This window comes from Crocuta crocuta, unplaced genomic scaffold (genome assembly GCF_008692635.1).
Source record: "Crocuta crocuta isolate KB4526 unplaced genomic scaffold, BGI_CrCroc_1.0 scaffold727, whole genome shotgun sequence".
Taxonomy (NCBI): Eukaryota; Metazoa; Chordata; class Mammalia; order Carnivora; family Hyaenidae; genus Crocuta; species Crocuta crocuta.
This window is the reverse complement of record NW_027527964.1, coordinates 99,132-124,707: the sequence shown is the minus strand read 5'-3', so window position 1 is coordinate 124,707 and position 25,576 is coordinate 99,132. Positions and strand designations below refer to the sequence as shown.

The window sequence follows — 25,576 nt, the reverse complement described above, 5'->3', positions numbered from 1 at the left end:
CCACTTGCTCTCTCTCTCAAAAATAAATAAATGAAACATAAAAAAAAGTACAGATTCTCTTTCTTTCTTTCTTTCTTTCTTTCTTTCTTTCTTTCTTTCTTTCTTTCTTTCTTTCTTTCTTTTCAGATTCTCTTATTTTCTTCTTGAGCTCTGGGGCATCATCTAACTCGCATTTCCTTTGGAAATCATTCCTTTGTCTAATCTTTCAGGCCTTGCCCAAGTCCCTTTTCTTCCTTAATTGCATGGCTTTACCATTTTCTCTTCAAATGGATTGTAAACCACCTGAGGTTAGAGACAATGTCTTATCTTTCTTCTGTATCCCACAACAATGCCTCGCACAATTTTGGGTCCATCATAATTATCCAGTATTTACTTGTTGCTTCATTTCTAGGGATGATTTCAGAGTATTAGTTCATTGATAACAGAAGTGTAAAAAAAAAAAAAAGTCCTCAGCCTTATTCTACATTAATAATTCTGGGTTTTATTCTCTATGTGTTTCATCTTCTAAGATTAAAGATAATCAAGCCTATCTGCATTTATAGTTTTGCAGAAGTAGGTACATACTATGCCTGATGAAGTGATTTGATCGGAGACATCATGGAGTGGTATAGTCTGAGAATCAAACCTGCGTCAGCACCCACATCTGTTTTGGTCCCTGGGATTTCTGTCTTTTAGTGTCTTATCAAATGGCCATGTACTAAACCATAGCATTTTCTTTTTATACTTTCTGTGGAGTTACTTTGTGCTGGCATTCATGTTCCCACTGTTTGGGTATACTACTTTATCTTTTATATTTTGCAGGTAGGTCTCTGTTCACTTCCTCTGAACCATCTCTATGTCCTTTGATTCTAAAGATCCTTTTAAATTTCTGAAACTATTTGCAGTTACACATAGAAATTCTTCATAGCTATTGATTTCTGTGAGTCTCAATGGCCTAACATCATAGCCTGGTTCTTCTTTTTTTTTTTAAATGTTTGTTTATTTTTGAGATAGAGACAAAGCATGAGTGAAGTGGGTGGGACACACACACACACAAACACACACACACACACACACACACACACAGAATCTGAAGCAGGCTCCAGGCTCTAAGCTGTTAGCATAAAACCTGATGTGGGGCCCAAACTCAAGGACTGAGAGATCATGACCTGAGCCGAAGTTGGATGCTCAACCGACTGAACTACCCAAGCGCCCCAATCATGACCTGGTTCTTATGGCATTCGTATGTTGTCATCTTCTCTTTCTTGGAAGAGATACTAAATCTAAAAGAAAGAAATGTTTATTGCCTATTGCAAATTAAGATGACAAAAGAGATGAAAACAAAACCCTTGTCTCCAAATGTGCAGTTCATTTGTATCCCCATGGCTCACGTGTTTCTTTCATAAAAGGCTATATAGTACTCTGTATTTACTAACATAATTCACTAAATTAGATTATAGCTGTTATCAATTGCAGCTTAACGGCTTTCAAATTTTTATTATTCCATTTGCTTGATAGGTATATTATTAATTTTTTTTCCCTGCATAACAAACTCCCTCAATTTCAAGTGCTTATAATGACAGATATTTACTTTTCTTGCCCGTGTCTCTGCAGGTCGTTTGGGCCTGTTCTGCTATAGGTTAGGTTTAAGTCTCCTATACACACTTCCCTCTTCCTTGTACTAGCAGCTGCCCTGGACATGTTCTTCTCTTGGGGAATGACAGGAGTGTGAGAGTAAAAAGCACATTTTCTCCTATTGGGGCGCCTGGGTGGCTTATTCAGTTAAGCATCTGACTTTGGCTCAGGTCATGGTCTTATAGTTTGTGAGTTTGAGCCCAAAACGCGTTGGGCTCTGTGCTGACAGCTCAGAGGCTGGAGCCTGCTTCAGATTCTGTGTCTCCCTCTTTCTCTGTCCCTCCCCTGGTCATGCTCGCTCTCTCTCTCTCTCTCTCTCTCTCTCTCAAAAAAATGAATAAACATTGAAAAAATTTTAAAAAGTAAATAAAATCTCTTCTATTATGTCTATTTAAAATCCCATCTGCCAGAGCAAGTCAGTAGTAGCCTAGCCTTCTATCATTGCACAGCAGAAGGCTGTGCAGAGTTACAGACCAAAGGTTGTGGATATCAGATGCTGTTAAAGAGGAGTAGGGGCGCCTGGGTGGCTCAGTCGGTTAAGCGCCTGACTTCAGCTCAGGTCATGATCTCACGGTTCGTGGGTTCCAACACCGCGTCAGGCTCTGTGCTGACAGCTCAGAGCCTGGAGCCTTCTTCAGATGCTGTGTATCCCTTTCTCTCTCTGCCCCTCCTCCACTCATGCTCTTTCTGTGTCTCTCAAAACTGAATAAACAGTAAAAAAAAATTTTTTTTTAAATAAAGAAGAGTAAAAAAAATAGTCCCATCTACCACCATAGGGAAACAAGCCATTAAAACTGTCAATTTGCTAATATAGGCCCCGTGAACTATAAACATGGTAAAACTTTTTCCACGAGTAACTTGCATATTATTTAAATAAATTATTTTGGAAATGCTCCAGTGCTCTGAATTTCTTTCAAAAAAGCTCCTTTTTTAAAGCAATCTGCACACCCCACATGGAGCGTGAACTCACAACCCGTGAGGTAAATAGTCGCATGCTTTACCAACTGAGCCAGCCAGGCCCCCCTCAAGAATGCCCCTTTAATCCAAAGTTATTGCATAGTAGAAATGAATACTAGTTGAAATGATAGTGTTACCAATTGGCTTTTGTGCTTTGTTTGAGAAAGAGCAAGAATTGCTGATTGATTGGAAAAAATTTTAAGGGATAGATTAAAATGGGATAAAGCAGAAAGCTGCCTAAACAAGATAAAGCATTCTTGCTAATAAACGGTTAAGAGATGTAAGCACTTGGGATTGAAGTGGAGGGAACAGAGTTAAGCTAGTTTGAGTCAGAGTGTGGAGGCTGATTTCTGCGACTAGAAAGCCATCCCAGAGAGGCATTACCTATTTTTATTTAGGCAAGTAGAGGAACAGTCCACAGATGGTATGTATAAGTACAAAAACGAGTTTTTATATTAGTGTCAATGCCTATTACATTCTACAGTGGAATTAGTAATTCCCTAGAAAACTTTTTCTTTCTGAAGTGAGGCTAGTTGTGGCTCCTTAACTTGTTAATATTTACTATCTTTACCCTTGAATAGAGAGAATCTTTTTATTTTGAAAATGGCATCTTTTAGGACCTGCACTGGTGATATTTCATAGAAGGTACACAGAATTCACTCGCTTTGAACAGGTTGGAATGCTAAGGAAACTCAACTGAAATTGTATATTCTTACAATTGTATCTTTTTTAAAAGCATGAACAAGGAAACTAAAGATGTGTATTGCAGTTATGTAACATTAAGCATAATCTAGTCTACTTTTAAAATTACAGAATAGTAAGTTCATTTTACCTCTGGTACATGTACCTGTCTTTGCAAAAAGCACATATTGTGATGGGAATATATATATATATTACATATAATTTCTATTTTTTAAAAAACTGTCTATTTTAAGTGATATAAAGTTGAAGTATATTCAGTTAAATATTCAAATTTTTTGTTTTGGGTTTATTTTGGTGGTGTTTGAAAACTTGAATTTTTTTTAAACATCTTTTTTTTTTTTCTTTTAGCCTGAAAATGAGATTTCTTCAGACTGCAATCATGTAAGTATGGATTTTCCAGAGCTTACCATATGTGTTTTATATGTATGGCAGATTCAGGATGCTTTTCCTGTTGTTCTGGGAAATATGTCTTCTTAGATTTTCTCCATCTTAACAAGGATGATAAGCCTTATTTAAGGATCATAGTAAATCTGCAAGCACCCTTCTATTCTAGAAACCAGCAGGTTTTGTTAAATAATATTTATGTACTTAAGCTTAAATTTTACTTCAGTCATAGCTACCATATGAAAATGTTTTTCTGCTTATCAAGTTTACAACTTTAGAATTCCAAATTGTAAGGTTGTTTTATTCAGTCATAATACAATCACGTACTATGTACCATACAGTGTGATAGAAACTATAGGCACCTACAAGTAAACACCTTGAAGATAGAGACCTGTATTAGAGTTAGCGGACAGAAAAGTGAATTTTGCCCAAATGGGATTAATGTCAGGACTTAAAAGTGGAGATGAGACTTGAGTTGGGTCTTAAAAGAGGAGTGAGTAGTCTTGTATCTGACAGTACTGGAAGAGGGTGCTGTCGCAGTGTCGAAGGCAGGTTAGAGGGGAGATGCCAGAGCAGAGAAGCAGGTTAACTGCTTAGATTGACTACTTATTCTAAAGAATGTATCGATAGGTCAGAGATTTAAAGTAAAATAAATAAAATAATAAAGAGATTTAAAGTAAAAAAAAGTAAAATAAAAGAAAGTAAAAATGAAACTACAAGAGTAGTAGGAGAAAACATGAACAGAGGGGAGGTGTTTTTAAACATGACAGAACTTTAAGAACCATAGTTTTAAAAAAAGATTTATAAATTTGATTGCATTAAGCAAACTGAAAAGATTGGAGATTTTTCCTTCAAACAAGTTATATATATTATGAAAATGTATTTGCAACACAGATAAAAGGACTATATTCTTTAATAGAAAGTGTCATTAATAAACACAGGGAACAGATATGTATAGACTATTCACAGGTATAAGAAAAAGATGCCCAGGAAGCAATGAAAAAGTTGATTCTTTCTTATAGTTAAAAGTGTGAAAATTAAAAGACAAATGAGTGCACTGTTTTCATCCATCTGATTAGCAAATATATAAAAATTAGTAAATACACAGTATTGATCAGAATATGGGGATTTAAGCACTCTCTAGCCCACTGATCAGCAAACTGCTACCCATTGGCCAAATCTAAACCACTGCCCATTTTTATGCATAAGTTTTATGGGAATGCGCCCATACCCATTCAATTACATATACTGTCTTTGGTTGCCTTCCACACTATCTATAGTTGAAAGGTTGAGTAGTTTCAGCAGAGACTGCAAGTTCCTTGAAGTATAAAACATTTGCTTTCTTGCCTTCTGCAGAAAAAGTGGCTAAACTCCTCTGTAGCCTGTGGATAGGAATATAAATATGAAAAACTTATTTATAAGGCAGTCAACTTAAAATGTGTATATTCCAGCATTTTTACTTCTAAGAGTTTATGTATAGTTAAAAGAATGGATTCAAATGTGTCTATAAGAGGATATTTGTTGTGGCATTATTTATAGAACACAAGATAGGGAAAAATTCTCTGGCATAAGGAAATCTCTGAAAGCAGCTAATCTGTGTCCTAGAACCCCAAAAGGCTTTGGAGATTAGGAAGGATTTGACACCACTGAATAGGGGACAAATAGTATACAGAAATCAGGAGAATTGATGTCCTTATAAAAAGAGATTAGGACACACAGAGGGAAGACCATGTGAAGACACAGAAGATGATGGCCATCTACAAGCCAAGGAGAGAGAGATTTCAGAAGAAATCAGTACTGCTGACACCGTGATCTCAGACTTCCAGACTCCAGAGTTGTGAGAAAATAAATCTCTGTTGTTTAAGACACCCTGTCTGTGGTATTTTCATGGCAACCCTAGCAAACTAATACACTTTTGGGTTGGAATAGGATGCATTATAATTTTTCCTATTAAAGTTAAAGGAACAAATTTTAAAATTAAACTGCTTTCCACCTAATAGGGAGTTCTGGATGAGTTAGTGTTGTTAAGCAAGAGATAAGATTAGTTGTGAATAGTTTTTAGGCCAATAAATTTGAAAATGTTTACCCAAAGGACAAATTCCTAGAAAAACAAACTTATCAAAACTAACACAAGAATTAGAAAATCTGAGTAATTTATATTTACTTTAATTCAGTGGGGGAAATAATGGACTTTTCAACAAATGTTTCTTTGACAGTTTGGTATCTACATGCCTAAGAATTAATTTGGACCCCTGTTTCATACCATATATAAAAATAGGTCACAGGCCTAATGCAAGAACTAAACTATATATCACCTAGAAGAAAATTTAGGTAGAAATCTTAATGACATTAGATTAGGCAGTAGTTTTTAAGGTATGATACCTAAAGCACAAGTAACCAAAGAAAAAATGAAGTGAACTTAATCATCAAAATTAGAAACTTCCAGGGGCGCCTGGGTGGCTTAGTCGGTTAAGCGTCTGACTTTTGCTTAGGTCATGATCTCGTGGTTCGTGGGTTTGAGCCCTGCATCGGGCTCTGTGCTGACTGCCAGCTCAGAGCCTGGAGCCTGTTTCAGTCTGTGTCTCTCTCTCTGACCCTCCCCTGCTCACGCTGTCTCTCTCTCTCTCCTAGAAATAAATAAAAACAAAACAAAACAAAATTAAAAACTTCTGTGCTTCAGAGAGCACTCAAGAAAGTTAAAGGCCAAAGAATGAGAGAAAATATTTGCAAATCATATATTTGATAATAGTCTTACATATACAGAAAACCTCTTACAACACAACAGTAAACAAACTTTAAAATGAGCGATGGAGGGGTGCCTGGATAGCTGTTGGTTAAGCCAAGTCCAACTCTTGATTTCAACTCAGGTCATAATCTCATGGTTGAGCCTGTGTCGGGCTCTGTGCTGACAGCTCAGAGCCTGGAGCCTGCTTTGGATTCTGTATCTCCTCTCTCTCTCTGCCCATCCCCCACTTGTGCTTTCTCTCTCTCTCTCAGAAATAAGCACTTAAAAAAATAAGATAAAATGAACGATAGATTTGAATAGACATTTCTCCAAAGAAGATAATACAGTTGGCCAATAAGCACGAGAAAAGATGTTAAACAGCATTCATCTTAAAGAAATGCAAATAAAAAATCACAAGATATTATTATACCCACTAGGATGACTGTAATAAAAAAGATAGACAATAACAGATGGTGGTGAAAATATGAAGAAATTGGAATCCTCATACATTGCTGGTGGAAATGTAAAATGGTGTAGGCACTACAGAAGAAATTTGGCACTTCCTCGAAAGGTTAAACAGTTATGATCTGAACAATCAATTCCATTCCTAGAGTCTTCCAAGAGAGTTGAAAATATGTGTTCACACAAAAACATGTACACAAGTGTTCATAGCAGCATTAATTATACCAGCCAACAGTGGAAACAGCCCAAATGCCCATTAACTGATTAATGGATAAATGAGACACAGTATAGCCATACAGTAGAATACTATTTGGCAGGAAAAAGTAAAGAAGGTACTGATACATGCCACACTATGGATGAACCTTGGGAACTAGACACAAAAGGTCATATGATTCTGTTTATATGAAATGTCTAGAATAGGCAAATCCACAAAAATAGAAGATTAGTGGTTGCCAGGGGCTAGGGGAGGTAGGGAATGAGAAGTGACTGCTATTAGGTATGGAGTTTCTTTTCTCGTATGCTTTAAAATTTTTTTTCTTTATTATCATTATTATTAATTCCAGTATAGTTAACATACAGTGTTATCTTAGCTTCAGGTATACAGTATAGTGATTTAACAATTCCATACATCACCCAGTGCTCATCACAAGTGTAGCCCTTAATCCCCATCACCTATTTCACTCATCCCCCCCACCTCCCTCCCCTCTGGTAACCTTCAGTTTGTTCTCTGTAGTTAAGAATCTAGTTTTTGGTTTGTCTACCTCTCTCTCCCTCTTTCTCCCTCTCTCTCCCTCCCTCTCCCTTTCTCCCTCCCTCCCTCTCTTTCCCTTTTGCTTGTTTGTTTTGTTTCTTAAATTCTACATATGAGTGAGATCATATAGTATTTGTTTTTCTCTGACTGACTTATTTTGCTTAGCATTATACTCTAGTTGCATGGAGTTTCTTTTTGGGATGATGAAAATATTCTAGAATTAGATAGTGGTGATGGTTGTCAACCTTTAAATATACCGATACAGACTAAATTATATTTTAGAAGGTGAATTTTATGGTACATAAATTCTGTTTCAGGAGTGTAGTATAATCAGCCCTTATGTAATCACCACCCAGCTTCAGTTATTAATTCAGATCCATCTTGTGTCATTTCTAACCCTACTTACTTCCCTTCCTTTTACTATTTTGAAGCAGAACCCAGACATCATTTCATTTGTTAATATTTGTTAAATACCTTTGAAAATAAACGCTTTAAAAAATAACACTACTGTTATATCTAAAAAAATCTCATAATTCCTTAATGTCATCAAATATCCAATTAAGGTTCAGATTTTTAATTTCAACACCCATCCTAGAAGAGAATTTATTTAATTAACCTGCTAAAATGTGGTTATTAAAAGACCAATAGCAAAAATAAACTATTGGGACTACATCACAATAAAATGTTTTTGCACAGCAAAGGAAACAGTTAACAGAACTAAAAGGCAACCTACAGAATGGGAGGAAATATTTCCAAATGACTTATCTGATAAAGGGTTAGTATCCAAAATATAAGAACTTCTACAACTCCTTTCCCCAAAAAGAATCAAATTAAAAATGGGCAGAAGACATGAATAAGCATTTCTCCAAACAAGACATATTGTGGCCAACAGACACATGGAAAGATGCTCAACATCACACATCATCAGGGAAATGCAAATCAAAACTACAGTGACCAAACAACAAAAACAAAAGCAACTACAGTGAGCTATTACCTCACACTTGTCTGAATGGCTAAAATCTCAAACACCAGAAAGTGTTGACGAAGATTTGAAGAGAAATGAACCTTGTACATTGTTGGTGCGAATGCAAACTGGTGCAGCCACTGTGAAGAACAGTATAGAGATTTCTCAGAAAATTAAAAATAGAACTACCCTGTTGTCCACTAGTCACACTACTAGGTATTTACTCCAAAAACAGAAGAAACACTAATTTAAAGGGATACATGTACCCTTGTCTTTATAGCAGCATTATTTACAATAGCCAGACTATGAGAGGACCCTAAGTATCATTGATTGATGAATGGATAAAGAAGAGGTGAGATACACACACACACACACACACACACACACACACACACACACACGCAATGGAGTATTATTCAGCCATAAAAAAAGAAGGAAATCTTGCCATTTGCAACAACATGGATAGAGCTATAGAGTATAATGCTAAGTGAAAATGACTCAATCAGAAAAAGATAAATATAATATGATCTCACTCATATGTGGAATTGAAGAAACAAAACAGATGAGCAAAGGGGAAAAAAAGAGGCAAACCAAGTAACAGACTCCTTAACAATAGAGAATAAACTGATGGTTACCAGAGGAGAGGGGATTAACAGGATGGGTAAAATATGAGATGAAGATTAAACAGTATGCTTATCATGATGAAGATAAAAAATAAAGTGATTTAAAAAACTACCTCTTCCCAGTGGGATGTAAGTGAAAAAAAATAGCATACATTTTCTTTTGTAATCAGAGAAACTGATCCACAGTAGCAATGAAGAAGTGAAAGAATTCTAAAGCTTATTAGATCCTAATACTTAATAAAGGATATAGGGCTATATCAAGACCGGGGTTAGGGGGAAGACCTACAGCAAACATAATGAAATATTAACAGCTTTCTGCCCCAAATTGGCAATAAGACATAGTTGACTCCATTGTCACAGAGATCCTATCCGATATAGTGGGGTGTGGAAAAAAAAATAGGTAAAAATTGGAAAGGGGGGATGACTGGCTGGCTCAGTCAGTACAATATGCACCTCTTGATCTCTGGGTTATGAGTTCAAGCTCATGTTGAGTGTAGAGATTACTTTTAAAAAATTGGAAAAGTGGGACGCCTAGGTGGCTCAGTCGGTTAAGCGTCCAACTCTTGATCTCAGCTCAGGTTACGATCTCATGGTTCATGGGTTTGAGCCCCATGTTGGGCTCTGCACTGACAGTGTGGAGTCTTCTGGAGTTCTCTCTCCCTCTCTTTCTCCCCCTGCCTCACTCATGTTCACTAGCTCTCTCAAACTAAATAAATAAACTTTAAAAAAAATTTAATTGGAAAGGAAAAAATAAAACTAGTTGTTTATAGGTGACAATTGCATAAGTACAAAAGCCAAAAGAACTTACAGATTGGCTATTAATACGTGAAGTTAGTAAAGACCTTAGATATAAGATCAGTACACAAAATTATGTTTTTAGTGATAACCAGCTTATTTCTTTTCTCCTTCTCCTTTTTGAGAGAGTGAGAAAGCGTGAGTGGGTGAGGGGCAGAGCAGAGAGAAAGAGAATCTCAAGCAGGCGCTATACCTAGCTTGGAGCCCTGCATCAGGCTCCATCTCACTACCAACTGTGAGATCATGACTTGAGCCAAAATCAAAAGTCACTTGTTTAACTGACTGAGCTACCCAGGCACCCCACAAGTTGATTTTTTAAGTGAATTTAATGGTGACACTGTCTAGCATATAAAACATCAAATACTTAGGAATAATTCTAACAAAAATATATAAGACTTTTCTACAGGTAACTATAAAATGTTTTTTAGCAAAAATTAGACAAATGAAGTATTATATATATGTATATATGTGTGTATATATATTTATATATACACTATGCTCATGAGTTGGAAGACTCAGTATTATAAAAATGTTAACTCTTTAATTACACAGTCTGTAGATACTGTGCCATCTTGTATTTGTTGCAAGCAAAATGGGAACCTGATTCCAAAATTTATTTGGAAACACAGAGGGCCAATAATAGCCAAAACAATCTTGAAAAAAACCAAGCAGAAAAAAATTTCACCATCTGATTGAAGACTTAATGTAAAGTAGCAGTAATTAAGGCAGCATATTAAAAGCACAAAGGTCAACAAGTAGACCTCTCTAGGGAGAGAAAGAGACACTTGAATAAAAGAGTTTTAACCTTGCTGCACACTGTTACTGTTCACAGAAAATTTATTCTAGATGCTTATAAATCTAAATGAGAAATTTAAAATAATAAAACTTCTAGAAGATAACATAAAAGAATATTTTCATGACTGAGATTAGTAAAGATTTAATAAATGGGAAACAAAAAGCAGTAAGCATAAAGCAAAAGATTGATACATTGCATTACATTAAATTTTATTTTGTCAAGTATGATATTAAGAGTCTGGAGGGGCGCCTGAGTGTCTCAGTCAGTTAAGCATTTGACTTCGGCTCAGGTCATGATCTTGTGGTTGGTGAGTTCGAGGCCTGCATCGGGCTCTGTGCTGACAGCTCAGAACCTGGAGACTGCTTTGGAATCTTTGGCTCCCTCTCTCTCTGCTGCTCCCCTGCTCATGCTCTGTTTCTCAAAAAATAAATAAATGTCAAAAAAGTTTTTTAAAAAAAGTGTAAAGGCAAGCCATAGAGAAGGTGAAAATATTTTTAGTACGTATATCTGACAGTATATCTAGAATATGTTAAGAATTCATACATAGCAGTAAAGAAAAAACAAAGGAATAGAAAAATGGGTAGGATAAATGTAACCAAGGACTAAAAAAACCTGTATATTGGAAACTATAAGATATTAATGAAAGGAATTGAAGACGACACAAATAAATGCAAAGATATTCCATGCTTTTGGATTGGAAAAATTAATATTGTTAAATTGTACTACCCAAAGCAATGTACAGATTCAGTGCAATCCCTATCAAAATTCTAATGGCATTTTTCACAAAAATAGAACAAGCAATCCCAAAATTTGTATGGAACCATTAAAGATCCCCCAAATAGCCAGAGCAATCTTGAGAAAGAACAAAGCTGGAGACATCACACTCCCTGATTTCAAACTCTGTTACAAAGCTATAGTAACCAAAGCAATATGGTATTGGCCTCAAAGTAGACATAAAAATCAATGGAGCAGAGTAGAGAGCCCAGAAATAAACACATGCATAGTGGTCAGTTAATTTACAACAAAGGAGCAAAGAATATACACTAAGGAAAGGACAGTTTCTCAGAAAATGGGAATGGGAAAATTGGACCACCGTATTGCCCCATACACAAAAATTAACTCAAAATGGTTTAGAGACTTGAACATAAGACCTGATACCAAAAAACCCGTGGAAGAAAATATAGGTTGTAAACTTGACATACGGTCTTGTGATGATTTTTTGGATTGACACCCAAAGCAAAATGAACAAGTGGGACTACACCACACTAAACAGCTTCTGCACAGCAAAGGAAACAATCAAATAGACATTTCTTTAAAGAAGACATATATCTTTAAAGAAGCCAAAAAATACCTGGAAAGACACCCAACATCATTGATCATCAGAGAAATGCATATCAAAACCACAATGAGCTATCACTTCACACCTGTCAGAATGGCTATTATCAATAAGACTACAAATAACACATGCTGGTGAGGATGTAGAGCAAAGGATGTAGAGCACTGTTGGTGGGAATGTAAACTGGTACAGTCACTATGGAAAATAGTATAGCGTTCCTCAAAAAATTAAAAATAGAGCTACCATATGATCCAGCAATTTCACTTTGGGTATTTATTCCAAGAAAATGAAAACACTGACTTGAAAAGGTATGTATACCTTCATGTTCATTACGACATTTATTTACAGTAGCCAAGACATGGAAATAACTTAAGTGTCCATTGATAGATGAATGGATAAAGAAAATGTGATATATATACAGTGAAATATTATTCAGCTATAAAAAAAGAAAAATGAAATATTGCCATTTGTGACAACATGGTGGGACCTTGAAGGCATTATGCTAAAGTGAAATAATGCTAAACATTATGTTTGTTTTTATTTTTTTTTTTAATTTTTTTTTAATGTTTTATTTATTTCTAGGAGAGAGAGAGAGAGAGACAGCGTGAGCAGGGGAGGGTCAGAGAGAGAGGGAGTCACAGACTGAAACAGGCTCCAGGCTCTGAGCTGGCAGTCAGCACAGAGCCCGACGCGGGGCTCGAACCCACGAACCGCGAGATCATGACCTAAGCGAAAGTCAGTCGGACGCTTAACCAACTAAGCCACCCAGGCGCCCCATGTTTGTTTGTTTTTAAATGTTACGTTAAAGTGAAACCCCAGTGGGCCCTGCTGAGTCCCTGGCAAGGACTCCTGTCCCTGACTCTTTTTTCCTGCTGGGGGTGGGGGAGTCAGGCCAGACAGGCTGGCTATGGGTGTTTGGGACAGGGACTGTCTTTTAAAATTTTGTATTGTTGGGGTGCCTGGGTGGCCCAGTCATTTAAGCGTCCAACTTCAGCTCTGGTCATGATCTCATAGGTTGTGGGTTTGAGCCCCGTGTTGGACTCTGTGCTGACAGCTCAGAGCCTGGAGCCTGCTTCAGATTCTGTCTCTCCCTCTCTCTCTACCCCTACCCCGCTCACACACTGTCTCTCTTTCTCTCTCTCTCTCTCTCTCAAATAAACATTTAAAAAGGTTTTTTAATTTTATATTGTTGTTTTTATTATTTGTAGTTTAAACCTAGCGACTTGTACCATTGCGTTTTCCCACCCAGAGGAAGAAGACCCTGGCTCTGCCTTCCCTCTTGGTGGTGGGGAGTTGGGGGACCTGACATCTCAGCAGCCACCAAGACTGAGAGTCCATCCTGGCCTGGGCCAGAGCTGGGGAACTAGTCTCCCCCCACCCACCTGAAGTCCATGACCTTTGGGAGTCAAGCCAGCTCGTGTGTCAGCCCTCAGGGCCTCGCCTTCAAGACCCCACCCCACAAGGCCAATCAGCCTCCGGACACTGTTCCTCCAGGAGCCCCAACCCTCCCCCAGGGGCTGGCTGTCTTCAAAGACTTGTAGCCCCTGTAGAACCCTGACCACTTCTCCTCCACCCCTAGGCAGGGATAGAGTAAATGTTTATATGGATTTTTTTTTAAAAGAATAGAAACAAAAAACAAATAGTGTTTGCTCCCTCCTATGTGCTGAATCTGAATAAATTTAAAAATTAAATAAACCAAGCTCATAGTTACAGAGAGCAGATTGGTGGTTGTTAGGGGAGTGGGGCAAAGGATGAGAGTAATGAGGGAACTGTTGTTTGGTGGTTTTGTTTGTTTTTTATTTTTAATTTAAATGATTTTTAAAATAAAAATTATGCCACAAGATACAACATAACTCTTGGATGGACAAATTTGAGATAAACCCTTTTTAAAAAAAAAAAAAAAAAAAAAAAAAAAAAAGGAAGGGCACCTGCCTGGCTCAGTTGGAAGAGCATGCAACTCTTGATTCCAGGTCATGAGTTCAAGCCCCACAGTGAGTGTAGAGGTTACTTAGATAAATAAAACTTAAAAAAAAAAAAAAGAAGAAAAGAAAAATGGGTAAGATACTTGAACATCTATTTCTTAAAGATGATACCTGAATGACCTATAAATAAATGAAAAGGTACTCAGTCTCATTAGTCATCAGGGAAATGGAAATTAAAACCTCAGTTATTCACCATTAGATAAATTGCCAAAATTCTAAAGACTGACGGTATCAGTACCAAGTATTGATGTGACTATGGAATAGGAGAAATTTTATGCATTGATGCTGATAATGTAAATTAGTATAACTACTTTTGAAGCTGCTTGCCTTATGTGCTAAAGCTGAACATAAGCACAATACATGTTACAACCATTTCACTTCCAGATATTTCTTTACTCAACAGGAATGTTTATGTGTCACTTCAAAAATGTTTATAGCAGCTTATTTTAATAGCCCTGTGAGTGAAAGGTTAATAAAACCCTTTTCCTTTCTTCGTGTGAATTTGAATTCTACTCACTATGTAACTCAGTTCTCTGGTAACATGGTAGGAGTAAAATACCCACTAAGTTTCAAGCAGTATAGCTGATGATGAAAATGACCCTAATTGGTAAATTCTTTTTGTACCCAAAAGAACTGTAAGTGAATTATAATTACTCAATAGGGGCACCATACTTGGGGCTTCTCTGATGTGGTGACTCATACCTGTGTGTGTCCCTTGCAGAGACCCTGAAAACTATGCCCAGAGGGTTGTTATAAGAGATAGTGGCTCCCATGGGGCATGAGTCTTCTAAGCCAAGTCTCCTCCCAGTGCCCATTGTGAGTATCGCCTTCTCACATCTGAGCTCTTATGTGGAGGGAGCACACCTCCAGATGGCTAAGCAGACTGCCTCCAGGATTTCCCTGGCGCATTTGATGCTGCCCTGGCGGCAGTGTGTGGTTCCTGTCTTTTATCCAGCCTACTCCTTTCCACAGAACTCCACGCTCCCAACTGCTGACTTCACGTTTTTACTCTGCCTCATAGTCATTTCTAGAACCAAACTCTACTTTTCCAGTAGAGATTGGGGATTAACTGATAACGACCATAGTGAAAAATAGGTCCATGAAATAAATGACTTTTAACTCTATGACAGACTATAAGTGGAAAGAACAAAATAATAGTGTTCTACATGGCTCAGTGTGTATACTTTGGTACATCATCAATAATGTAAATACTGACCATCTGACATTATGATTTAACTATACTGGGAAGATTGGGATCAGGAAGAAATCTTTAAAACTTCATTCCTTATCCTCTACAGTGTAAAGCTATTATAGAATATTGTAGAATATCTAAACCTAACAAATCAAGAAATAGTTATTAGGTAGTTTAAAATTGTAGAGATAATTACTGTAAAAAATGCTAAAGGAATTTGAAATATTCATCTATGGAAGTTGGTAGGACTTCAGAAAGGGACTTGTCAGGAAACTGCTTGTTTTGATTTAAAAAAAATTTTTTTTAATGTTTATTTCTGAGAGAGAGAGAGAGACAGCATGAGCAGGGGAGGGTCAGAGAGAGAGGGAGACACAAAATTGAAACAGGCTCCAGGCTCTGAGCTGGTAGTCAGCACAGAGCCTGATGTGGGGCTAGAACCCACGAACCGTGAGATCACGACCTGAACTGAAGTCAGACGCTTAACCGACTGAGCCATCCAGACACCCCTTGTTTTGATTTTTTAATGACCTTTATAGAACTATTCAACTAAACAACTTAGATTTAAAAGTTGTAAGATGAGTGGAATAGGAAGTAGATTAAATGAGCTCTATGTACTTTCAAGGAGCTTGGCTGTGAAGAAAGATTTTTGCTTCACTCTCCACACCCAAAACTTGTCATTATCCTAAATATATCCGATACGTCCCATCTTCTCCCATCCAGCAGTGCATGGCTTTTAACTGGCTTGCTAATCTCCCTTCATCTAGCCCTTCTCTGCACTGTGACCGGAGTTAAGCTTTTGAGTTCTCTGGTTAAACTTGTTCATTATCTTGTAACATAAAATACATATTCTTTAATGTGAGCTCTCATACGTGATGTGACCTGACCCCTGCCTGCAACCTCCCAGCCCTAGCGTTCATACTCAGCTCCAGCCATTCTGAACTGTGGGTGTCCCCAGAAGTTATTATTGCTCTTTCTGTGCTCTCTAGCTCTGTACTCCTAGAACCCCAGTCTCCCACCTGAGAAAATTCCTGATTCCTGGGGATTAAGCCCAGTATAACATGGTCATTATTTCCCACACCTCCCCGTCCTCCACGTTCACTGAGCTATGTTCTTCCTTTGTATTCCCATAATATCTTCTGCATGCATCTGGTATCAGATTTATCACACTATATTTTTATTGCTTAGTTTCTTCTCAGTCTGACTCTTTCACATCTTTTGTTGGCTCCTTTGGTTGAGCTCCTTGAATGCTGAGGCAGTGGCCTTTTTTCTTTACCTCAATTTTGTCACCTAGCAGGATTCCAGATTATAGCAGTTACTCAATGTGTGTCTGGGAGAGGGAGATGGGTATGTAGATGAATTAAAGGTGAACATCTTATGTTTAAGAATGTTGAAGCTGAAATGCATTCTGCTAACCAATGGCACTTATTGTCAATTGCAGTTATTTTTCTTAGTTGATTATAACAACTCAGGAGTGGGACATTTATCAAATATGGTATGAGTAATCCGCTGTCAGTAATGAAGTGCAATGTGTGTTTGTTTTCTAGAGGAAAAGATCCTGGTGGCAACCTGTGCTGAATTCCCTTTCTACTTAGAGTAGTAATCATTACTAGGTCATACTCAAAATAAAAGAACAGAAGAGTGCCTGGGTGGTTCACTTGGCTAACTGACTCTTGATTTGGCCCCAGTCATTATCTCGGTTCATGGGTTTGTGCCTCACATTGGGCTCTGCGCTGACAGCGTGGAGCCTGCTTGGGATTTTCTCTCCATCTCTCTGCCCCTCACCCCTCCAAAAGAAATAAACTTTTTCTCTGAATGTTTATTTAGAGGATCCAAAGCAGGTTATGTGATGACAGCAGCAAGCCCCTTGTGGGGATTGAACTCCAGAACCATGACATCGTGAAGCAAGCCAAAGTCACACTCAACTGACAGAGCCACCCAGATCCCCCAATAAATATCTTCAGAACATAAAATAAAAGAGCAGGAAATAGATTAATGGTTGCCAAAGGATGGGAGCAGGAAGGGTGAGGAGTGACAAAATGGGTGTGGGGTTTCTGTTTGAGGTGATGAGCATGTCCTAGAATTAGAAAATGGTGATGTTGCACCACTTGTGAATACACTGAAAATCACTGAATTGTACACTTCATTTATNCTGAAGTCGGACGCTTAACTGACTGAGCCACCCAGGCGCCCCTGAATTGTACACTTTAAAATCGTGGCTTTTATAGTATGTAAATTCTATCTCAAAGAAAAAGAAAAATAAAGGAAGAGAGGTTCCAAATTAAAAGTTAAATACATTTCAGAATATCTTAAGTGATTATTTAAATGGCTTTGACAGAAAATGAATTTCTAGCCTATCACATGACATCTGGATTTGCATAAAAGTAAGGAAGCACTCTGTGGTTTGTATTTTATAATTCTGTCATTTGTTGCTCTTTACTCTAAATCCTTGAGCTACCAGACAGCTTTTCTTTCTTGCTTTCTTGTTTTTTCTTTTCCTTTCTTCCTTTCCTTCTTTTCCTTCCCTCCCTCCCTCCCTCCCTCCCTTCCTTCCTTCCTCCTTCCTTTTTCCTTACTTTCTCTTTTCTTTCTTTCTCTCCCTCCCTCTCTTTCTTTCTTTTTTGTATTTTCTTTATTATTTTGTATCATATTACAGTATTGTAATCATTTTTATATGAATATTTTTAGGTTGTGGAACAAATCATCTGAGTTTCCATTGTTTATTTTTTTAATTTATTATTTTAATTTACATCCAAGTTAGTTAGCATATGGTGCAACAATGATTTCAGGAGTAGATTCCTTAATTCCCCTTACCAATTTAGCCCATCTCCCCTCCCACCACCCCTCCAGTAATCCTTTGTTTGTTCTCCATATTTAAGAATCTCTTATGTTTTTATATAAGAGTCTGTCTCCCTGTTTTTATATTATTTTGTTTCCCTTCCCTTATATTCCTGTTTTGTATCTTAAAGTCCTCATATGAGTGAAGGCATATGATATTTGTCCTTCTCTAATTTTGCTCAGTATAATACACTCCAGTTCCATCCACATAGTTGCAAATAGCAGGATTTCGTTCTTTTTAATTGCCGAGTAATACCATGTCTTCCTTATCCAGTCATCCATCGATGGACATTTGAACTCTTTCCATACTTTAGCTGTTGTTGATAGCGCTGCTATAAACATTGGGGTGCACGTGCCCTTTCAAAACAACATACCTATATCTCTTGGATAAATACCTAGTAATGCAGTTGCTGGGTCAGAGGGTAGTTCTGTTTTTAATTTTTTGAGGAACCTCCATACTGTTTTCCAGAGTGGCTGCACCAATTTGCATTCTCATCTTTCTTAATGAAAGAAATGGCACTGAGTCAGCTACAAGAGTCTGTCTTTGGTTAGATGTACATACAGAATACTAGAATGTTCTTAATTTTAAAAGAAGAATGTTGCTTTAATTTTAAAATATTAAATTTAATGACCAAGTAGTACTGACTGAATTAATACATAATTGTATAATGTGGTTGTCTAAATTCTAACCCTGTCGTTTGATTCACTGGATTCATCTTTGCTTGTGAGGAGCCAGGAGGCCCAAGATTTCTTCAGTTAGAGCTGAGCTTCTGCTATACCCTTTCTCACTCTGGCCTCAAATGTCCTCTTGTTTGAACTTGTCACTCATCATTGTATAAGTTTATTCTTTTGTTTATGTAGCTAACAAATATTTGTTGATACCTATGTTTTCCTTCAGTCCCTCTTCGGGGCACTGAGCATGCACCATCCTGAACAAGGCAGAAGTTCGTCCTCTTAGAGCTTAGATGGTGGCCAGATTCTACTCCTTTTTTTCCTAAAAACTCACTTATTGATGAGAGTTGAGAGATTAGAGCTTTTTGTTAGCTTTTTTTTTTTTTAATGTTTTTAATTTATTTCTGAGAGAGAGAGACAGTATGTCCAGGGGAGGGTCAGAGAGAGGGAGACACAGAATCTGAAGCAGGCTCCAGGCTCTGAGCTAGCTGTCAGCATAGAGCCCGACGTGGGGCTCGAACCCACGAACTGTGAGATCATGACCTGAGCTGAAGTTGGACGTTTAACCAACTGAGCCACCCAGGTGCCCCTAGCTTTTTTTCTTTTTTCTTTCTCTTTTCTTTTTTTTTTTGAGAAGAGAGGAAAAGAAATCTTATTCATCTTTCATATTTTATTTATTCACAAAATGTTCTTTAGTACTCCTATACAGAATTAGCAGATTATTTCTGTGTTGTTCCTAACACAGTTATATAACCCTCTGTTCTCCTTCTAAAAGGCACATCTGAACATGTGCTTTCCCTTCAGTGACTCCTCATTACTCTCAGGTTGAAGCTCAGACATAGCTTCTTAGGGCTTTATGATCCGGCCCAGGCCTGCCTCTCCAGAGTCAGTCTTCCATTGGAATTGGGTTCCTCTGACATACCCTGCGTCTCTTTCAGTGGGCTTTTGTGTGTGCTGTTTCCTTTACCTAATAGTCTTCTCCTTCCCTTTACTATGGCTAACTGCTGGTCTTTCAGCTTTCATCTTAGATAACACTTTCTGTGGTAAAGTTTACTGGACCAAATGCCCCAACACAGTCTGGGGTACTCCTCCCCTGCACTGCTGTGGTACTTTATGTTGCTGTTAATCAAATATAGTACTTTGCCGTTGACCATAGCCACCATTGGATGGTCTTTGTCTTTCTCCTCTTGTTTTAACTCTCAGCTCCTAGCACATACTGAAACATCTTTTTCTATTTCCTCTAATAGCCTATGAAGACCTTGACTTTACACTGTGTGTGGTATATCATAAGTGCTAACCAAATGTTTGAGTGAATCATTGAGTGATTGGTTGCATTGTTTAGTCTTGGAGTATAGCAGAGAGAAAGGCTTGTGAACTGCTTCTCTCTCCCCCAACCTCTCCATTTTCAACATCATACAAAGTCCCTGCTCTGTCTCTCCATCTGAGCTGAGTATAAGGGCTCCTTTCGGCTACTTTTCAAAAATTGAATCATATATTGAAAAATTTTAAGTAAAGCTGCAAAGGTAAGGTAATATTCAGCCCTCACCTGTGAATAGTAATGGCTTTAAATATTTTGTACTTTAAAACATGTTAAAACAATTGTGTAAAGTAAACCTTATGGTGCATATGTCAAGACAAGGGAGAGTTTTAAAGGACTCAAGATAGATATACCTGGAAACTTGACTCTGGGCATCTCTCCTTCATAAAACTGATCTGTGAAAGCACTATGGATTGAGAAATCTGCATCTAAACCCACCAAATCTAAGTTTCAGGGTTATACTTTTAATAGGTTTAATAAAATTTAGCTTATACACCCCTATTAATGTTTTCTCTGAAAACCATACCAGGGATTTTAATTGCAGTTTTTTTCTTGACTTAAAAAGAATTGTTCTGAAGTGAAAAGTAAGTATGTCTGAGTGGTAATATTTTATTTTGTCTGCACATTTTTTTACATGTTTATTTTGAGAGAGGCAGAGGGTAAGCAGGGGAGGAGCAGAGAAAGAGGGAGACACAGAATCCAAAGCCGGCTCCAGGCTCTGAAATGTTACCACAGAGCCTGACATGGGGCTCAAACTCACAAGCCGAGCCATGAGATCATGACCTGAGTTGAAGTCGGACCAACTGAGCCATCTAGGCACCTGTCTGCACATTTTTAAAAGAGAGAGAATGAGTGCACGTGTGCCCACAGAGGTCAGGGAGGGGCAGAGAGGAGAGACAGAATCCCAAGCAGGCTCTGAGCCATCAACGCAGATCCTGATGTGAGGCTCAGACTCAACAACTATGAGATCATGACCTGAGCTGAAAGTAAGAGTAGGACACTTAACCAGCTGAGTCACCTAGGCACCCCCATTTTTTCCTTATCTATAAACAAAATAACATTTTAATCTTTTTTTAAAAAACATTTAATTTTCTTAAGTTACTTGCCCAGTGTGGGACTCAAACTCATAACCCCAAGACCAAGAGTTGCATGTTTTACTGACTGAGCCAGCCAGGCACTGCTCTTACTTTACTTTTCATTAACTGAATATGCTTTTATCTAACTCTATGTAATGGACTTTTATCACTTACGGTAACCATTGATGGGAAATTTCATACTATCCTAACTACATTGGTTTTTTTTTTGTTTGTTTTCTCTTATGTCTAGTTGTTGTGGAATTACAAGCTTAATCTAACTACAGACCCCAAATTTGAATCTGTGGCCAGAGAAGTTTGCAAATCTACCATATCAGAGGTAAGTTGTGAAAGAATTTTGTGGGCATTTAATGGCTTAGGAGAAAAAATTACATCTGTTGACCAGACCAGTCATTAAGGGAGGAATGATTGATTTGGTTACTTACTTTTCTCGGAATTCACATCTGTATTGTCTGAGAGAGGGCATGGTGGTGGGGAGTGTAACTAGCCTCCTTTTTGTTAATATTCACCTGTAGTTACAGTAGGATGCTGTTGATCCAGACACATTGGAAATCAGGCTCCATTGGTCCCCACACTGAAGACACAACTGCTTCTGTCATCAGTGCTACGCTCACACTTTTTTCAGTCTTTTGCTGTCTGAAGCATATCAGAACGGTCTCCCCAAGAGGCTTATCAACATTTTTGAGTTACACATTTGGATCAGTAGTAGGAGTTAGCATTAAAAAAGGTTTGAAAGGATTGTGTATGTTGTTATAGGTAGATGTTGAGTATAAAAACAAAAATAATGAAAATCTTATAGCATTGTATGGATACTAATTGGGGACACTTTTCAACTGTCTTGGTTCAGTGTGAACAACAAATAATGTTAGTGAAAATTGTGGTCTTGAAATTTTTATTTTATTTTTTGGAATCAATGATAGAAATTTCAAAAAAACCAGAGATTTCTGCATACGAAGTGTACGAATGACAATGAACAGTTGCTGTTTTTCCACCTCAGACTTAATAAATATACACCTTGCAGCATCCAGATCTATCCTCAAACTACCCTACTGATGACATAATTCAGGACCACTCTCTTATGGAAGACCCTATTCCAACCAGATAAGCCCTCAGCTTTTGTTCCTCAATTGCATCATTAGGGGACCCTGTTGTAGAAACTCTTTCTCCCTTAAACCTTTTAATACTGGATCCGATATGTTTTATTCTTTTCAAGCAGTTACCCTTCTTCATATTTACCTTGGGACTTCAGAATAGAATAGCATATCTTCGAAAACACTGAGCTTCAGCTTTAGTATTGTGCATGTCATACTCCGTTAGCTAGCTATAGGGTTAGCTGTATATACCAGTTTGATTGCCATGTGGGAGTTTTGCTCAGAGTCTCTGCAGATTCATCAGAATAATTTCACTCTTGGCTGGCTTATAAAAGATGTGTATGTATATATATGTATGTAATTGGTTTTCTTATAATGTGTATGTAATGATGGTCCTCTTGTAACCTTTTGGGGTATTGTGTTTTTGTCAAAGATTTCAAGTAAAAAAGGGAATTTATCCCTCCCTAGAGGGAGATTATACTGGAGTCAGGAAAATTAAATATCAGGAAGAACATAGTTGCCAAAATGTTTTATTGTACATCTTCCTCCTATCCTCGTTCTTGCAGTCCTGTTTGCAAGGAGAAAAACAGCATCTCAAGAATACCTGCAAATTGCAAACCAAACTTTTTATTTACTCTCCAGGGTTGAGCCAAATACTGCCTGCTTCCCGCTTTCCTACTGCTTCATGTCAAAAAGTGACAGCAGCAGTTTTCTAATGGCACCTTATGAATCTGCTCCTCAGCCACTTCAGTTACTCCCATTCATAAATATGTTGATGATTTAATGCTGTTCTTGCTGTTAATCATAGAAATTTAACTTGTCTTAATAAACTTCTAGCCAATGAAATGGTTGAAGGAAAGCATAATCTTGTAATTCAAACACTGTCCCCTATTGTAATTGGTGGTGAACTAAAATACAAATAGGTATTAAGTCTCTGTGTTTCAGTAAAATCTCAAGTGATTAAAACTAAATACACATTTATTTTCTAACTGGGGCTCCAATTCAAAATGTGCTCCTGGCTTTACTTCAGATTTGTAAACTTGATTGCCCAGAATAAGAGCTGTATTGAACTCTTGCACTTCATTAAGTTTTAAAACCCAGGTGTCTGCCACTAGTTTTGTGTTCTTACACAGGGTTTTTTCATTGGTTGAATTATAAGTGCTCAGATTTTCAAGAAGCTATTCCTTTCGTTTTTGAAACTTTTGTTTTGCTCATAAACAAAACAAGCCTTTTCCTGGAAATACATTCGTGATCCTCTTTTTTAGTTGTGTCCAAAAAAAAGCTAAGGGTTAAGTTGAAAGAGTTGCATTCATCTTGATTGTTAAAGATCTCTGCGACCTCTTGAAGCCAGAGTGAGACTGTTTATACTTAAATTCTCAAGTTCTTTAAAAGTGAATAGTCTTCTGTCTTGAATTGAGTGTTTGACTTGGTTTGGATTTGATATAAGAATTAGACTTGAAGAGACCCAGTGGGCTATAGAGTGATGGGTGTGTAATGTATCCTTCCCCTCCTGCACCTTCTGGGAAGGGAAAGTGTATTGTTTTGTCGCCTAAACATACTTATGATAGGTGGTATGATAGTAGAGAATGGTCTCTGTTGGTTGCAAAAAAACAATAAAACATCCTCTTCTCATTTATATTAAAAACAAACATTTACAATTGGGTGTAAAAAACATTTAGACTCTTGTCAAAACTACCATTTTTGTTTGTTTTTAATTTCTTCAAATGCAGTAGGGTTTTCCCAAACAACCTTCCCCATTTTATAATTCAAGCTTACACCCGATAAGTAGATTTTACTGTTTTATGCCTGTATAACAGCATTTTTTGGCTAGTTTGCTTCATTAGCACTTGTGGTTTGGGATGCACTTTGCAGGAACACTAACCATATGGAATTACTCTGCTTGATCTGCTAGAACATGTTGTCTAAACCACCCAAATTAGATTTGTAGTGGCTTTCCCGTTCTCAGACTTTTTGCCAGACTGCACTGAGCATCATTTTAAACAGGTTTCTGTTCCAGACCACAATGGTGAAGCTGGGACTCTACTAAGTTCAAAAACACATGTCCAGATCCACAGTTAATTCAGAACACATTAATGTCATATCAAGAAGTAATATTATACCTTCCTGCCTCCCTCCTTTTGGCCATTAGGTTTCCCTAACAATAATAGTTTGCTGTGTATCTTGGCTTGAGACATGACACTAGACTTTATTTCTGCACCTGTTTTCCAAACTTGTTTCCCAGATTAATCTCCTCACTGTCCATTGCCTTCTTTGTGTGGATAAAGGGACTTTTCAGTAGAACCATTCTGAAGCTGTAGATGTTAAAAGCTCTTTTTATTTATATCTCAGTTAAGCTGTAATTATAAAAATTTCTTGCAAATCACATTAATCAGATATCCTAGAGGGCACAACAATCTGAATAGGCCTGACACTATTTTCTTTAAAATAAATATATTTCTAAGTGTTTTCCTCTTTTTCTCCCAAATACAGAGATGGGAAATCAATAAGAAAATATCACACATTCTCTCTTTTATAAAAGTTGTTTGATATGAGAATAAAATACTTGTGTAAAACAGCCACTTTCTTTGGAGCAGATTAAAGAATGTGCTGACGAACCAGTTGGAAAGGGTTACTTGGTTTCCTGCTTGGTGGATCACCGAGGCAATATCACTGAATACCAGTGTCACCAATACATCACCAAAATGACGGCCATCATTTTCAGTGATTACCGTCTAATCTGTGGCTTCATGGATGACTGCAAAAATGACATCAACATTCTGAAATGTGGCAGCATTCGGCTTGGAGAAAAGGTATCTCCTATATGGGCTTCGTCAAAGGGGTCCTACAGATTTGATGAGTGTAAAGTTTTGTGTAACTGGCATGGGAAAAATTTAGGGCTGGAGATGGCCTTAAAGTGGACTTCCAGACAGGTCCCAGATCTAAGGCTTATTAACCTGTGAATGCATTTCATTTGTTTGTGTTTCAGTACTGTTTGTAGAAGCAGAGGAATTCATATCGGCCAAGAGTAGTGTCGTCTTCAAAACACTAAACCAGTTGCTGGTTACCTGTAGTGTTCCTTGGCAGAGCATTTGTGGTCTTGTGGGCAAAGTAGTTGGATTAGAAGAGGCTTGAATTTTCNAGGGGCAGAGAGAGAGAGGGTGGGGGGGAGACACAAAATCTGAAACAGGCTCCAGGCTCTGAGCTGTCAGTGCAGAGCCCGACTCGGGGCTCTAACCCACAAACTGCAAGATAATGATCTCGAGGGGCGCCTGGGTGGCTTAGT

General features: G+C 37.6%; 1 protein-coding gene across 1 annotated transcript in view; it reads left to right on the top strand.

Moving 5' to 3' along the window:
- GLG1 (golgi glycoprotein 1) overlaps nt 1-25,576 on the top strand; it is a 160,854-nt gene that overhangs the window by 90,521 nt on the left and 44,757 nt on the right. Inside the window, 3 exon segments of the mRNA XM_077752791.1 lie at nt 3,622-3,654; nt 21,435-21,521; nt 24,888-25,103. Of these exon segments, the coding sequence (XP_077608917.1) occupies nt 3,622-3,654; nt 21,435-21,521; nt 24,888-25,103 (336 nt within the window).